This window comes from Castor canadensis, chromosome 14, assembly GCF_047511655.1.
Source record: "Castor canadensis chromosome 14, mCasCan1.hap1v2, whole genome shotgun sequence".
NCBI classification, from domain to species: domain Eukaryota; kingdom Metazoa; phylum Chordata; class Mammalia; order Rodentia; family Castoridae; genus Castor; species Castor canadensis.
In genome coordinates this window covers 40,457,457-40,474,864 of record NC_133399.1, presented here as the reverse complement: position 1 = coordinate 40,474,864, position 17,408 = coordinate 40,457,457, and the positions used below count along the sequence as shown (strand labels likewise).

At 52.4% G+C, this 17,408-nt stretch overlaps 2 protein-coding genes across 4 annotated transcripts in view; one reads left to right on the top strand and one right to left on the bottom strand.

Annotated features, from left to right (window-relative positions):
- Uhrf1 (ubiquitin like with PHD and ring finger domains 1) overlaps positions 1-1,223 on the bottom strand; it is a 29,534-nt gene extending 28,311 nt beyond the window's left edge. For 2 of the 3 annotated variants that reach the window (XM_074054385.1, XM_074054383.1), the window contains exon 1: positions 1,003-1,223. The gene's annotated coding sequence lies outside the window, so the exon portion shown is untranslated. Of the gene's footprint in view, positions 1-486; positions 548-1,002 lie in introns of those variants that run through there. The other variant, XM_074054384.1, reaches the window with a different exon arrangement.
- Positions 433-8,381, top strand: Arrdc5 (arrestin domain containing 5). The gene is made up of 3 exons (XM_074053308.1): positions 433-3,999; positions 7,445-7,554; positions 7,787-8,381. The coding sequence occupies exons 1-3, from the start codon at positions 3,433-3,435 to the stop codon at positions 8,379-8,381; spliced, it is 1,272 nt and encodes a 423-aa protein (XP_073909409.1). The 5' UTR covers positions 433-3,432.
- Positions 8,382-17,408: the final 9,027 nt, after the last annotated feature.

Below are 17,408 nucleotides of genomic sequence, written 5' to 3'. Positions count from 1 at the left end.
TGGTGAGGACAGAGCAAAGAGGGCAAACGGGATCTCAGACCACCCAGGGCAGCCCATCGCTCCCTCAAAAAGAGAAAATGACGTCCACGACAAGAGAAAGGCCCAGCCAAGAACGCCCGGCCACTGCGAGTGTGTGAATTCATTCATTCATTGACTCGTTCCTCTGATTCATATTTTCAGAAGAGAGAATTCAAAAGTCCGGAGTGGGGAGAAACTTCACAAGTCCCGGGGAAACTCAACCAAGTGCGACCCAGAGGGCAGGACCCCACCCGCGACCCTCGAACCCCGGGACGCCCTTGGTGCTGCGGCCCCCACCGCCCCCCGCGCGCGTGCGCGACGCGGCCGGGCCCCGCGGTGGCCATGGCAACCGGCCGCCCCGTCCCGGGCACCCCCGCGCGCGGACCGGGGGATTCACCTCGGCCCCGAGGCCGCCTGCGCTCCCCCGACCTCCGACCCTCGGCCCCGGTGACCCTCCCGCAGTCTCACCAGCCCGCGCGAGTCTAGCCAGCAAACCCACGCCCACCCCCACCGCCGGGTCCGACCGAGGGGCCCCTTTGGATAAGTTCCGCCCCCCTTCACTTGAGCTGCCTCTTATTGGCACCGCAGCACTAGGACGCCCCGCCCCACTCGCTTCCTATTGGTCCAGACACACCCGGGGAACTCAGGGCGCGCGAAATCGGGCTCGGGCGCGACAATTGAATCGCGGGGAGCCCCGCGCGCAGGCGCGGAGCCTGACATCCTCCCCCGCGGCTCGCTGTCCCTCCCCCACCCGGGCCGCGCGACCCCCGCGTGGCTCGTGCAAAGTTGTATTCGCCCCAGTTCGAGCAGGGTGTGCCGGCGGAAGCGACCACTAAGATCGGGAGTGGCTACAGACCTTGGATCCTGGGCCACAGGGGCGCCCACTCTAGTCGCTCGTCCCTGCCCACGCGGGAAAGTTTTGCAAAGTCCCCGTGCCCTGTGCGCCCAACCCGAGCTGGCACACCGATCCGCCCTGTAGCTCACCTCTCCGGCCGCCGCGATCCACTCGTTTGATGCACGCCTGGTGATGGTGGTGGAGTTGGGTGCGTGGCCGGGACCCTGCGCGGACCTGAGTGTGACCCGGAGCGCCCTGTCGACCAACGCTACCCGCCGCGCTGCCAGCTGCTCTGATTTTTTTCCCGCGAAAACTCAGCGTTTGGGAGTTGCGGGGCCGTGGGAGGCAGTGCCGGAGGCGGGCGCCCGTCTCCTGATTGGCCACAGCAGTGGCGGGAAGCAAGAATAGGGGTGGGGGGCTGCCCCCCCCGCCTCGTTCCTCCACCCCCCAACTCCGCCCAGCCGGCCACCGCCCCGCCTAGCCCTGCGCGCTCTGCCGGGCGTGTCCAGGGTGGAAGGGGCCGGTGATGGGACCTGGGCCCCCCCACTATGCATGCCCCACAGGAGCCCTTAGGGGGCCACCAGGACAGGAACCCTCAGTGTATAAGCCCCCCCCTTCTAAGTCCGTTTCTGCACATCCCCTCTTCTGGACACACCAGAAGGGCTAAGAAGGCCCCAGTCATGTCCACATGCTGTGGAAGAATCTGAGGGTCCGCCACTGGACAGCCCACACCCCCATGGCTGGCCTGATCTCGCCCCCAAGCCCACTACCTAGCATCAGGGATCGCCAGCACTCCCCACCTTACCCACCCACAGGGCTGGTTCCCTGGCTTTTCCCGCCTGGTTTTCCCGCCTTCTCCCACTGTCCAGGCGGGCAGGGCTGCCCTGCCCCCTCCAGCCTGCCCTGCGCCATTCTGGCCACTCTTGGCTGCACGCAAGTGACCCATGCTGGCCACCAACTAAGTAGCTGAACAGGGTGCTCAGAACTGGTGAGCCCGACAGTAGACAAGGCATATCCCCAAGGATGGTGATCTCTGGAAGGGTACATTCTTGTCTGGGGACACAGGCAAAAAATGGATAAAAACAGCAGATAATTTCAGATAGAACTCAGAGCAATGAAGACAGGAGAGTCAGAGAAAGCTGGGACGTGACCAGCCACCACGTGGGGTCTGGGGAGAGGATATTCTGGCTGGGGGGGGGGGTGCCTGGTTCTCTCTGTATAGATAACATTCTAGCTGGAATCTGAGATGACCCAAGGACACATGGGGCTGTGAGGGAGAAGGCTGAGGAGTTCATACTTGACCAGGTAGGGGACTTTGGAGCTGGGGCCAGCTAAATGGGGGAAGAGTAGAGGATGAGGGCAGAAGAGTGACATAGAAGCCCTCCAAGGCCACCAGAAGGACTTTGGTCTCTCTTCACAGCAACAAGTAGCATAGGAGGGCCGTGAGCAGAAAGACACTGAGTTTCATTTTTTTTTCCCCTTTGGCTTTTCAAGGTTTCTCTGGCTCCTTCTATCTTTCCAAAATGACTGTCACTATCTCCTCAGGACCCCGAAAGACGTCCAAGTCTCATCCCCAGAATGTGAATATGACACCTTCCTCAGGTGTAATTAAGGATTGCCAGACGGGAAGATTAGCCAGTGGGCCTAATGCCATGACAAGGAAGCGGAAGAAGGAGGCAGGAAGGTCAAAGTTAGACAGGTGGGTGTAACCTCGGAAGCAGAAGTTAGAATGATGAGGTTAAGAGACCAGGAATACAGGAATTTTCTGGAAGCTAGAAAAGGCACGGAGTAGAGTCTCCCCTAGAACACAGTCCTGCCAATACCTTTTAGCTCCTGAGACTTGTTTCAGACTTCTGGCTTCCTGAACTGTAAGATACTAAACGTAAACTGGGTGCCGTGGGGCACACCTGTAATCCCAGCACTAGGGAGGTAGAAGTAGGAAGATGGTGAGTTCAAGGCCAGCCTGAGCTACATAGACCCTATCTCAAAGAAACAAACAACAGAGAACAAATGTGTGTTGTTTCAAGGCACTAAATGTGTGGTCATTTGTTACAGCAGCCACATTTGGCTCATACATTCTAACACATGAAGCCCAGACGTTGCTGTTAACTGTAGCAACTTCAAGACTCAGTCAATACCACTGAATGCAGTTCTAAGCCCTCAGCCAACAGTCATGTATTGGCCACATCACAGGTGTGAGACTGAATCAAGTATGCTCTCCTGAGTTTGTGAGGCAGCCAGGATCTTCCAAAGGAACATGGCTCATGTCACCTGTTTGTAACTGCTGTTGCAAAAACTCAATGTGGCTGAATTTTGCTTCTTAACAATTACTCAGTTTAAGTGGTATGTCAGTGATCACAACTGTAATCCCAGCTACTTGGGAGGCTGAAATTGGGAGGATGGAGGTTCAAGGTCAGCCTGGGCAAAGAGTTCATGAGACCCCCATCTCCAAAATAATCAGACCAAAATGGAATGGAGGTGTGTCTCAAGCGGGAGAGCACCTTCTTTGCAAGTGCAAAGCCTGAGTTCAAACCCCAGTCCCACCAAAAAATTTTTTGAAAAGAACGAGTGAGGTTCATATGACGTTCAAGCAGCCCGCGACTCTCCCTGCCCCAGACAACAGCCTCGCCTTCCCTCCCAAGCATTGGGGTCTCCCTTCCGGGCACTGTGGGCAGATGACGTCACAGAGAGATGACACTGTGGCCAAGGAACCCGGAATCTCAGTGCCTCCGGAGAGGGGGGAGGATGTTTTTCCACCACCCCAAGCTGCCATGTCTGTGGTAAAGTCCATCGAGTTAGTGCTGCCCAAGGACGCAGTGCACCTGGCCGGCTCCACCATCATCGGGCAGGTGATCTTAACACTGAACAGCACGCTGGTGAACCCCACGGTGAATGTGGAGCTCATGGGGAGGGGTTACGTGGAGTGGAGCGAGGAAATCGACCCATCCCGTGATTACAGCAGAGATGTGACTTGCAGCAACAAGGCTGTCTACGTGCATCAGATGAAGACATTCCGCGTGGACGGTAAGGGCAGGCGGGCAGCGGACAGGGACAGAGAGGGCTTGAAAGCGCCCCGGGCTCACAGACACCAGGACAGGACCCAAGTCAGTGGTTCTTTACAGGCAGTTTTACCCCCAGGGGACACCTGACAATGTCTGGAGATACCTTGTCATCAGAGGGGATGTTACTAGCCCCTGGATGTCAATCCAGTCAAGAGAGGCCAGGGATGGATGCCCCCCACACACACACAACCCCAATAGATAGGGGCCTTTTAAGGAAAAGAAAAGGCTTTTTTAAGGAAAAGCGGTTGGTCTGCTAGAGGACGCTGAGTGGCGTCTGGGGACAAATATGGCTGTTGTGACTGGGAAGCTCCTGGCGTGGAGTGAGTGGAGGCCAGGGAGGCTGCCTACCACCCTGCAGGACTAGGATGTCCCCACAGAGAACAGTCAGAGGGTGTGTGACACAGGACACCCCTCAGTAAGTCAAGGCCACAGGATAACACTCTGGATGGCCAAAGGCCTGGACACTCAGTGGCTCCCTGGGGACTCTGAACCCTCAGACTGTGGAGACTGGAGACTGGGGAGGGGAAGAGGGGTGGCCTCAGTCCCTGCAGTTCCCGGAGTGGCTCTGGTCACCTGAGGAGCTATTCAGTGCCCCTTCCTGAGGCCAGCTGCAGAGGTAGAAGTGGGGGGCGGGGTGGATGACATTGGCCAAGGTTGCTTACCTTGGAGGGGGTGTCACTTGTCACCAGGGCATTAGAATGACAAAGACAGAGGCCTGGCTACCATTTTGGTTCTTGGTATACAGGTTCAAATCCCAGCTACCCCACCTGCCTGTGGCATGGCCTTCTCAAGGGAAGCCTCTCCAGCCTGCCTGTTTCCTCATTTGGACAGAGCTGCTGGGGAGGAGGTCCCAGGAGCCAGACTGGGGCTGGAGTACAGCTCAGCAGTAGAGCGCTTGCCTGGGAGGAGGCTCTGGGTTCCACCCCAGCACCGCAGAGAGAAAGGGAGGAGGCAGGAGAGGGACAATGACTGGCCTTCTGTAAGTGTGCGGCTTCAAAGCCTGGCCAACCACACAGACAGCACCAGGAGGGGCAGATGTTCGAAGGGATGGACCAGCCCTGAGATCAGCTGATCTGGGTTCACAGTCTGGCCACTGCTCCCTGGGTGACCTTGGCAGGCCATGTCCCCTCTGAGCCCCCATGAGAACTAAGGGGGACACAATAGAGGCATTGGGGCAGAACACAGGCTCTGGCCCAGATACAGTGGTGGACACTTCACTGACTGGATGGCCTGGGTCAAGTGAATAAGTCACTCTCAAATTCCCTATATGCCAAAGGAAGGTGGGATGCCCAAAATCCACATCCAGGAAATGCAATGTTAACTGTGTGCCCCAATATTATTGAAATCAGGGCACTTTGGCAGGGCCACATAGGTACCCCTTGGTACCATCCTCAAGACTAAGATAGAACTGTGCTGAGTTAGGGCTCCCCATTCCTTAGCACCCGAGGTGGGAGGATCCTAATATGCATGTGGGATGAGTCAGGAGGGATTTGCGATGGGTCTGTCTGTCTGTCCTTAGGCCCAAGGGCTTTGGAAGATGGGGGAGGCTGGAGGGAGGCCGGGGTCAAGAGACAGGGTGGGGAGTAGGTCTAAAAGAGTCAGAGACCCAAAGGCCAAAGCAGACCAGGACTTGAACCTGAACTGAGGTTTTCAAACTGTGAGTCACAGGATAAAGGTAGATTGCAAAACTTAATTTAGCAATATTCAATCATATCTTTATAAAATGAAAATATAAGCAAAACTAGAAAGAGCCAATATCAGAAAAAGTCAATTTGGTGGGTTTTAAACATTTTTTATAAAATAAAATAATAGAAAAGATACCAAAATAAGTAGAGTGAAAGTAACAAAAAAATTGACCAGGTGTGTTGGAATCTAAGTTTCTCTTCCCTCCCCTCCCTTCCCTTCCCTTTCTGAGATGGAACCCAGGCCCGCACACATGCTAGACAAGTAAATGGTCTCCCGCTGAACTACATCCCCAACCCCTTTAAATAAAAGAATGCAATACAATATATCAGAAGGTATCAATCTGGTGGATTGCAAACCACTTTTTGCTATGCAAACGAGAGAATAGAATAGAATAGGTCAAGTAATTAGGATTGAATAGAAATTATCACAAAAAATTAATTTGCTGTGTTGTAACCAACATTCTAAACATAACTTGATAAGTGGTGATGCACTCTGTGATTCCAGCAGGGAGGCTGAGGAAGGAGGTTCTCAAGTTTGAGGCCAGCTTGGGCTGCATAATGAGACCCTGTCTCAAAAAAAAAAATAGTAATAATGATAGAGGGAGTAGAATAGACGATAACTGAAAATTTAATTCACAGGGTTGCAACCAACCTTTTGCAAATGAATGGATTACCAAGAATAAAGCATCATGTCAGTGCTCAGAAAGATTTGGGCTGGGCACTGGTAGTTGTGTCTGTAATCCCAGCTACTCAGGAGGCAGAGATCAGGAGGATCACAGTTCAAAGCCAGCCCAGGCAAACAGTTCTGAAAGACCCTATCTTGGAAAAACCCTTCACAAAAAAGGGCTGGTGGAGTGGCTCAAGGTGAAGGCCCTGAGTTCAAGCCCCAGCACTGCAAGATAAATAAATGAATAAGTAAATAACAGTTTTGGATCTCACGATGTTTCAGAGTTTGAATTTTTTTCTTTTTTTTTTTTTTTGTGATACTGGGGTTTGAAGTCAGGGGCCTCATGCAGGTGCTCTGCCACTTGAACCACTCTGCCAGCCCACAGATTTTGGATTTTCAGATTGGACCTGCCCAACAAGTAAATATTCCAAAATCCCCAAAGCTCCAAAATCTGAACTGCTTCTACTTTCCCCAGACATTTCAGATAAGGACTACTCAACCTGTATCACTTCCCCAAGTGTTAGTTCTTTTTGTAAATGTAGGTGAAGATATAAATCTGTGTCTATGCTATAATATTAGAATTTTTTACTTCTGAGTTGTGGCTGGGGATGTAGCTCCATGGTAGAAAGAACACTTGCCTAGCATGTGCAAAGGCCCTGAGTTCCATCCCTAGTTCCACAAAAAAAAGAAAACAGAGTGTGAGCCCAAGTGTGCCCAGTGCTCCTCAGGGTGCTTTTATGATCTGGGAGTGTGGAAACCATATGAACACCTACCATGGGGGTCAGGAATAGATGAACAGATTAGTTTGCAATACTCACCTGCTGGAGTGACAATAAAACGAACCCAAATCAGAGGCACCAACATGGAAACTTCCAGACAGAATGTCCAGCAGCAACATACACATTTAATAAGATACACAATCGATAAGATACACATATTCAAGTGTTCCTTTTTCATGCAATGGGTTTATATCCTAATAAAACCGTCATAACTTCAAAATACCTAAGTTGAAGATCTGGGAGTGTAGCTCAGTGGTACAGCACTTGCCTATCCTGAGTGAGGCCCATTCTTAGCATCACAAAAGAACAAAAAGAACATTCAAAGTAAGGTCATATCACTCAGAGATTTGGGAAACCCTGGGTCTTAGTCTTAGACTGTCAGATATTCCGTCTTCCAGATAAACAATGCTCAGAGAAGTCAAGCCTCTTGCCGAAGGTCACGCAGCAAGAGAGTAATTGAGCGGAAGGGAGGGGATGCATCTTACGGATTTACGGATTTACGGCTATCGTACAAAGCGATTGATATTCAGAATGGTAAAAAGCCTTGATTAAAGAAGCTGGAAGATGGATCCAAAGTTTTTTGTTCTTGTTTTGTTTTTTTTTAAGACAAGGTGTCACTGTGTGTACCCCAGGCTGGTCTGGCGCTGCACTCCTCCTGCCTCAGCCTCCTGAGTGCTGGGATTACAGGAGTGTACCACCACGCCTGGCTGACTCCAAGCTTTTACCTGCAACATATCCAGGCCTCAGATTTGGATCCAAGTCAGGGCATCTTCGTTACAGATCTCCAAGGCCCTGGTGACTTTGGGGAGTCAATCCTGCAGCTTCACGCCCTTCGGCCGGCTCCACCAGCACTTGGACAGCAGCGAGCTGTTACACCAAGAGGTCAACACGCGCATGGCTGCCTTCGACACCACCAAGGTGGTCAGCACCTTGACGCTGCCACTCCTGCTGTCCGTGAGCAGCAACCCACAGGACTCCGAGATCATGCGAACACGCTATGAGCTGGTCATCACCGTCCACCTCCCCTGGTCCCTGGCCAGCATCCGGGCCAAGGTCCCGTCATCATCGCCCGAGCCCCATGGACACAGCTGGCTGCCAGCTCAAGAAGAGGCAGCAATGGGGTCAGGATCACCGCATAAATTAAAAGGTAATTCTGCTTTTACCCAAAGTTTCTCGTCCTTGACGAGCCTTGGCGGCCCAGGTCACCCGGGGCGCGGGAAGGGCCCAGAGTGTGCTCCGCCCGCGGGCTCTCGGGGCCCAGGCCACGGGTCTCAAATGGACGACTCAGTCCCCCTGGGGCACTCGGTGAGGTCTGGGGACATCTGGGACAACTGAGGAGCTCCTGGCATGGTGTACACTGAGCTCCTGGCTCAGTGTAGGCCAGGGACACCGCTCAGCACCCTGCAGGGCCCAGGACCCCGGCAGAGAACAATCAGCCTGGCCCTGTGTTAATTAAGTGCATCCCTCGTGCTCTGTCAAGGTCAAAGAGGGCGACCATCCCCATAGAGAAGGACCAGTCTTCGGTCAAGGGTATAGAGTAGCTGCGCTCCCCTGCCAGGATCTCCTAACAAGCTCTCAAGGCCCGCCCTGGCCGCGAGGTCCTGCCACGGCCAGGGATGGCAGCGCGGGTCCAGGGTTTGCTGTCTTGGGGTGGCAGGGGAAGTCTTTCTCAGCCACCTGGCAGGCTGTGGTGAGCCGCACCCCTGCCGCAGGGCCACCGTCCACCTCACAGCCAGGAGCCCCATGCACTTGAAAGAGAGGCCGGGGCACTCCGGAAGACTCTGGAAGACCCACAGGGTGCTGCCCGCCGAGATACTTGTCTAGGTCACAGTTTTTGGCAGAGTGTTTGGGAGACAGTTAACGGATCTTTAGTCTTCTTGACTTCGCAGGGGACAGAGGGCTACACCCCAGGGCTGGCATCCTACATCAGCCCTACTTTCCAGACACTGTATCTGACTCCCCCCAGTGACCTTGTCCCCAGCCTGGACACCCCCAAACCTTTGGACACCGGGTCTGAACTGTGCTCACATCCAAACAAGGCCCCCTTCACTCTGCACTACATTTGGTTTTTGTTTTTTTCAATTCTGCGAGCGCTCTGCTGCCTCCTCCTGGAAGCCTTCCAGGCTTGCCTCTCACTCTCCCCTGGAGTCACAGCCCTGTCCCATCCTCCGTCCAGTTCTGACCACACTCACTTCAGGAACCTGTGTGTAGCTCTGCACCAAGCCTGGTGACAGGGGAGAAGGCCGTGGTAGAGTCCTCACTGGGCCCAGCACTGCCACAGTGTTTGTGGAATAAAAATATAACAGCAGTGTTCAGACCCTGTTTATCACGCTTCCATGACAAGAAGTAGCATGTGAAGAACATCAGAGATAAGGGGGCTGGCGGGGTGGTGCAAGGGGTAGAGCGCCTGCCTAGCAAGCGTGAGGCCCCGAGTTCAAACCACAGCAGCACTACCAAAAAGAGAAAGAAAGAAAGAAGAGGTGATAGTGTGACTCAAGCAGTAGAACACCTCCCTAGCAAACATGAGGCCCTGAGTTTAAACACCAGTACCGCAACCCCCTAAAAAAGAATATCAGAAGTAGAGCTGGGGAGTGCAGCCCAGTATTGAGCCCCCACCTGGCAAGTGCAAGGCCCTGGATTCCATCCCCAACACTGCCAACAAAATATAAATAAAAATAAATAAATAAAATGCAAAAGGGAATTCTAAGCTGGCTAACAATTGCTGTACAAAGAGGAGTTTTCTCCACTCCCCTATCCGCTCTTTCTGATAGCCTTCAGCATTCTCCATAGCTGACTGTTCCATCATTCCTCACACACCCTCCTCTCCCTCCCTTCCCACTTCTCCTCCCACCGCTCCCACCGCACCTTGATTTGGGCTTTTGTCCTCTCCTGCCTTCAAAGCCACAGCCTCAATGTGTCCCCTACACCAGGCAGGGACACTCACCCTGCACTAGCCTCCTCTGCCAGGTCTTGAAATGTGAGTGATTCTCATTTTTTTGCAGACACCCCTATCCTACCACTTGCTCAATAGTTTGAACTCTATTTTTTATCATATATATATATATATATATATATATATATATATATATTTGTGGGGGAGGGAGTAACTGGGGTTTGAACTCAGGGCCTACACCTTGAGGCACTCCACCAGCCCTGTGATAGTTTTTTGAAGATAGGGTCTTGTGAGCTATTTGCTTGAGGCTGGTTTTGAACCGTAATCCTCCTGATCCCTGCCTCCTGAGTAGCTAGGATGACAGGCGTGGGCCACCAGCCCATCCAGTTAGTTCAAACTCCAAAGCATTGCAAAGTCAAGAGCATTGGATGTGGCCCATTGTTGTGTGGGGAGATGTTTGGAGAGTCTTGTTTTGGAGATGGGACAGAGGATGAGGATTCGAGAAAATACGTTGGCGAATCATCCCATGGGGCTGGGGGTTGTAATTCAGTGGTGCAGCATTTCCCTTAGATTCCATCCCCACACCACAAAAAGCAAAAATAAAAGTATTACATCACTGATTCTCTGAATGGAGTAGCTGAGATAGTAGCAGGAAAAAAGCTCCTAGGATTTCACATTAATAAAATTAATGAAGACGACAGCAACATGGCTCCAACCGGCTCATTTTCATCAAACTTGTTACCTCTACCTTGGCAGGGAGGTAACGTGGCAGGACTACATTTCCCAGCATCCCTTGCAGCTAGGAACCCATGTGACTGGGTTCTAGCCAATGAGATGCAGGAGGAAGTAGTAGTATTTCCTGTGTAGCCCCTTAAAGTCTTCTCACCTAGTGGGACTTAGGAAGGAACCTGGATCCTGAATCACCCTGTGAAGAGCAGCCTGGGAAAATGGATGCTCACTGGATGGTCATATACACAAGAAATACAATTTAATGAATAGAAAACCCCCTGAAATCAGGGATTGTTCACTGCAACCAGTGACCCACCCTGGGATTTCTACACCTTTACACTATTGACTTCTTGGCCGAATTCTTGTTGGCGATGGAGGACAGTCCTAGATGCCAACACTGCTCTCCCCACTTGTCACCACCCAAAATGTCCACAGACATTGCCAAATGTTCCCTGGCGTGCAGCACTGTCCTAAGAGAGCCATTAGACTACCTTGATCATACAAGTAGTTACATCTATGCAGGCCCTTTGACATTTTGGGGACATGGCTACACCTGTCCTCAGTGAACATCCTTTCCCCCAAGTCCTGTGCATTGACTCCCTACATACTTATTTAATCCTCTCCCACACCTATGAATTAGGGGGTGATTACCACTGCTGCTTGACAGGTGAAGCAATGAGGCTCAGAGACTGGCAGTGATTGTCCCAAGTTCTCACAGCAGGATTTGATCCCTGACCTTGGTTCTAGACCGTCTCTGTGAACTGCAGTGGTTATAATGCTGCCTTGGCTCGTAAGGGAGGGACCCACCAGACAGAGCTGCTGCACAATTGGGAAGGGATCCAGCCTGGTCTGAGCCCAGAATTGAGACTGAGCCATGGGCTACATACCAGGGGAGCTGCAGGTCCCTGGCCTAAGATTTTCCTTCCTTCCTTATTTTTCTTTCTCTCTCTGATTCACTCTCTTCCTCTCTGTTTCTCTCTCCCCCTCCCTTTTCCCTTTTTTCTTTCTCTTTCTCCCTCCTTCCTTCCTTCCTTCTTTCCTCCCTTTCCTTTTTTTTTTTTGGCAGTGCTGGGGATCAAACCCAGGGCCTCCTGCATGCTAAGCAAGTGCTCACCACTGCACCAATAGTCCAAGCCTTGAGCTTATGTATGGGCCTCAGTTTCTCTTACCCGAAAACTTAAGAGGGTGCTAATAAAGGCAGCCAAGGATAACAGGCACCTGAGATCCCCGGCAGTCAAAAATGTAGGCTATCCATGCCTCAGTTTCCTCATCTGTGCAGACGAATAACAGTTGCACATCTCCTTGGAGCAATGCATTTGTAGGAGATTTTGTCATCACTAGAATGTCACAGCTGTGCTTTCACAAATTGAGATGGTGTAACTCCGTCACTCCATGGACAACATGGCCTCTGTTTGCAGGGAACTGATTGATGGGTGATGGGTGTGGCTCAGTGATGAGCGCTTGCCTAGTGTGTGCGAGGCCCTGGGTTCACCCCCAGCACCTCAGTATCCTTGTCTACCCCAACCCACCACAAACCTGTGAGGAAGACACCATGTTACACACGCTTCAGCTCAGACACTGTGTCACCAAGCAATGGAAATGTTTAGCCCCATCGTCCTGTGAGACAGTTGTCATACATGGGATCTGGAGCTGACTTGGGCATCCTTATGGGGCATGTGGCTGTTTTTACTTTTTATGACAGGGTCTCGCTATACAGCACAGACTGGCCTGGAACTCGCCATCCTTCCTGCTTCTGCCTCTTGAGTGCTGAGATTATAGGCATGGCCACCATCTCTGGCTTTCACGTGACTGTACCTTTGGAGCCAGCCTGTCCTGGACCCTACAAGGTCCTGAGCAGCATCCCTGGCTCCACCCACTCTGTGCCAGGAGCAACCCAGCTGGGGCAGCCATACTTGTCCCCAGACACGGCCAAGGGTCCCCTGGAGGCAGATTCATTCCTGATTGAGAGTCCCTGGCCAAGTTACTAGGGCCAGGGACGTAAGGTGAGTTAATACATCAGATCGCGAGGGCTACGAATTAAATTCCAAGCTGTACTGTTTATTGACTGTGTGACCTTGGGCCAGTTCCTTCTGTCTCTGAGCCTTAGTTTCCCCGTGTCATGCTGGGCTTTATCAATTGTGCCTCCATCCTGGAGACACTGAACTAATTGAGTCAATGTGTTTAATGACGATAGGCACAGTGAATGTTCACTACCCTGGCACCCAACTTCTGAAATATTCCAGCGGGCTCTGCAGCCCCAACAGAGGTTCCCCTGAGCCCTCCCCGCTGGCTGCCTCCTCTCCAGGCCTGAGACTCAGTGGCTCACAAAGGCAGGCGTTAGGGACATTTCCTGTGGCACCCACTGCGCCAGGTGGGCCAACGGGAGAACACAGCTGAGGCCTCCCACTTCCTGTCCCCAGTGGAGGGGCCCCTCAGTCTCCCTTGCCCCCACCCTCAAAATAACCTCACCGCTTGGGGACCAAAGCTACCCACACCAGCTGCAGCCTCTGCTGGCCCTAAAAGGATAGACAGGACCAGCAGCTGCCACCCCTGTGGTGCCTGCCCCTCTGGGAATGTCCCCCCCACACTCTGCCGCAGTCACCTCCCGCATTCCAGTCCCAAGAGGGTGACCCAGCCTCCCCCATGGCCAGGAAACATGACCTCTTGGAGGCAGGGCGGCTAGAAGGAAGGTGCATGTCTGCCACTTTGGGTGGCCTGGGGGACCCTCTCTGGCCAGAACGCAGGTCCAAAATACCCCAAATGTTCACCTCCAATAACTGTTTCAAGGTGGAAGGAGTTCGCTGACAAAACAGCCCCCCACCTCTGCCCAAGAACAAAGGGATGGCTGGGAGAGCCAAGAACGGCCCGTTCTGTCCCCACCAATGTGACCGGCACATCCTGGCAGCTGGCTCTGGGCGGCAGCAGGCCACCCTGGACACGGCTGCGCAGTGTGGGGGTGGAGGGATGGAGTTACAGGGCCCCATGGGGTGAGTCCTGGGCAGGACATTGTCACGAGGAAGTCCACCCACCTGCCTCAGGTCACCACAGATCAGCCAGGAGGACTGTGGATAGACGTCTGGCTTGCAGCCAGGGGACAGGGGACAAAGGCCAGGTGGAGGCCTTCTTGGCTGCCCAGGCCTGGAATTGCCTGGATGGGGCCTCAAAGGACCAAGCCAGGGAGATCCACCTAGAAGAAGTCGGCTGAGAGGACCAGGGTCCATGGGCCTCAGAGCTGTGCCCCTCCCCCAAGCCTGCCACCGCGCCACCGCCTCGCAGGGGGCAGCGGGCAGCTGGCGCCATGAGGCCCGGGAGGGCGGGACGGGCCAGGGCCTGCATGTTAAAAGCTCCTGGCTTCCTGCAGCGAGCAAGGCAGAGACAAAACAGACAAAACCCTTGCTTGGTCTTCTGGCCACTGGGCTCAGGGGACCAGGTGTCCACATGCCACCGCTGGAGCCGCCTCTTGTGGGGAGACTGGACAAGGGCTGGCCGGTTGTCTCACAAAAGACAGGATATGCAGTTGAATGAGTGATGTTTCTGTAGAAATCTGTCTCATGCAACCGTTAGGATCTACTTCTGGAAAGAAACTGCAAATTGGGAGTTTCAAATCTAAACCAGGTCCTGTATTTTTTGGTTTTTTGAGGACAGGGTCTCACTATGTAGCCCAGGCTGGCCTGGAACTCAGGATCCTCCTGCTTCAGCCTCCCAGGTGCTGGGGTCACAAGTGCGTGCCACCATGCGTGGCTGAGCAGGGGGTTGCATTTTTATTTACTAACTCTGCAGGCCTAGCCCAGAGGTTTGGGTAAGGAAAACACGTCCCAATGTCCCCTAGACTTGCTCTTCTGTAGGGTCCTTGCCTGGAGAACAGCCCTGCTATCTCCTGCATGCCTATGTGAGCCTCTCCTGCTGCCTGTCCCTCTGCAGCTTCCCTCTTACCTGCCCCCCCCCCCCGACCAAGCTCTCCCTGCAGACCTGTCTGTGGCCACCACCACCACCACCCACTGCTCCCCACAGCAACATCCCAGGTTCCACCTCCCTTCCGGCCCTGAATCCCACCATTGCTGCCCACTACCCCAAAACAAGAGTGTCTTGTGATCAACCCGGGCCCCTGTCTCACAGGGCTCAGAGCAGCCCTGCTTCCCTCTCCTCTGGCCACTACTAGCTATGGTTTCTCAAATGCTTCTGGCTTGCCCAGGTTTCCCAGGCATGGGCCGTTGCCTAAATGCAATCCATACCCCTCCATCCTCTGCCCACAGCCCTCCACAGCTCCCAGCTGTCTTGGAGTCAAAGCCCAAGTCCTCCCTGCAGCCCACAGGACCTTGCACGACCTGCCTGTCCCCTCCTTCTTCTCCATTCTCTCTTAGCTCCAGCCACACGGGCCTTCCTTTTGCTCCTCCAGCCGGCCAGGCTCCATCACGCCCCAAGCCTTTGCATGGGCTGTGACTGCTGCTTATCTCAGTGTACACACCTTCCCAGAGGGCCCAGCACCTCGCATCCTCTACGTTTAGCTCAAGTGCTAAATGAGGTGTCCCTTATCCACTTCGTTTAAAATTGCAAACCGCCCTGTCTCCCCAGCCTCCTTTCCTACCATATTTTTTTCACGGCTCATGGTGCCTTCTAATACTGTGTAATGAAGGTTTTAAGATTTGCCTCACACCCTCCATCTTGTCTTCCACCCTAGGATGGGAGCTCCACTAGGCCAGCATCTTTACTGTCTGTATCCCCACCCAGTCGCATAAGAATGAATGATATTACCGTGCTGGGGTGTCCTCCTGCCAGGGCCCTCCTCCCTCTCCTGCCACCTCTCTATATCATACCTTTTCCTCAGAGCAGGTGGGCTCCTTTTCCCCTCTCATGTTCCCCTCATCCTCTGGTCTGGACCCTTTTGAATCTTTATCCAAGGGATCTTTCAAATGCCCCAATCTGCCTTTGCTGCTCCTGCTGCAGAACCTTCTGTGGCCTCCTAGTGCCCTAGACATCTGTCCAGTTCCACTTCTTATTCCTAATTCCCTCCTCCCACATTCTACTCTTCACCCTTACTCTGGGCCTTTGTGCTGTCTGTTCCCTTGATTTTTCCCTCCCTGATCCCAGCCATTTGTCAGTTCCCAGTTTAGATACAAACTCATTCTAGAAGCCTCCCATGTCTGCCCCTTAGGGATCTACCATGCCAGTGTGGCCCACAGCACAGCCCCAAGAACTCTCTATGTCATCTGCCCGGCCACGGAGTGAACTCATCACACCCAGGAGGCTCGGGAACCTCAACACTTTTACGTGCCTTCAGAACTGTGTTCCTTTTAGTTTCTCTTAAAATCAAAAGGAAAAAGTGCATATGAGAATAAAGAATAAATACTCATGAATCTAGCTTCAATCAGATCCATCTATACCAATACGGTTATACAGGATCATTTTATTTTATTTTTTATTTTTCTATTTTTGGCAGTACTGGGGTTTGAACCTGGGCCTCACGCTTGCTAGGCAGGCGCTCTACTACTTGAGCTGCTCCACCAGCCCTTTTTTTGTGATGGGTATTTTCAAGATAGGGTCTTGCAAACTATTTGCTCAGGCTGGCTTTGAACATGATCCTCCTGATCTCTGCCTCCTGAGTAGCAAGGATTACAGGCATGAGCCACCACGCCCACATGCAACATCATTTTTTTTTTGACTTTTTTATTTTATTTTATTTTTTTTCATTTTTCTTTTATTATTCATATGTGCATACAAGGATTGGTTCATTTCTCCCCACTGCCCCCACCCCCTCCCTTACCACCCACTCCGCCCCCTCCCTCTCCCCCCCAATACCCAGCAGAAACTATTTTGCCCTTATTTCTAATTTTGTTGTAGAGAGAGTATAAGCAATAATAGGAAGGAACAAGGGTTTTTGCTGGTTGAGATAAGGATAGCTATACAGGGCATTGACTCACATTGATTTCCTGTGTGTGGGTGTTACCTTCTAGGTTAATTCTTTTTGATCTAACCTTTTCTCTAGTACCTATTCCCCTTTTCCTATTGGCCTCAGTTGCTTTAAGGTATCTGCTTTAGTTTCTCTGCGTTAAGGGCAACAAATGCTAGCTAGTTTTTTAGGTGTCTTACCTATCCTCACCCCTCCCTTGTGTGCTCTCGCTTTTATCATGTGCTCATAGTCTAATCCCCTTGTTGTGTTTGCCCTTGATCTAATGTCCACATATGAGGGAGAACATACGATTTTTGGTTTTTTGAGCCAGGCTAACCTCACTCAGAATGTTCTCCAATTCCACCCATTTACCAGCGAATGATAACATTTCGTTCTTCTTCATGGCTGCATAAAATTCCATTGTGTATAGATACCACATTTTCTTAATCCATTCGTCAGTGCTGGGGCATCTTGGCTGTTTCCATAACTTGGCTATTGTGAATAGTGCCGCAATAAACATGGATGTGCAGGTGCCTCTGGAGTAACAGTCTTTTGGGTATATCCCCAAGAGTGGTATTGCTGGATCAAATGGTAGATCGATGTCCAGCTTTTTAAGTAGCCTCCAGATTTTTTTCCAGAGTGGTTGTACTAGTCTACATTCCCACCAGCAGTGTAAGAGGGTTCCTTTTTCCCCGCATCCTCGCCAACACCTGTTGTTGGTGGTGTGCAACATCATTTTAAATAGGGAGAGAGAGGGACCCAAGAGTCTTAAAATGGCCCTGCCAGTCTCCACAGCTGTCTTCCCTGGACTCTGAATGCTGTGAAGGCCAGAGTCCAGACTGGGTCTCCAGGG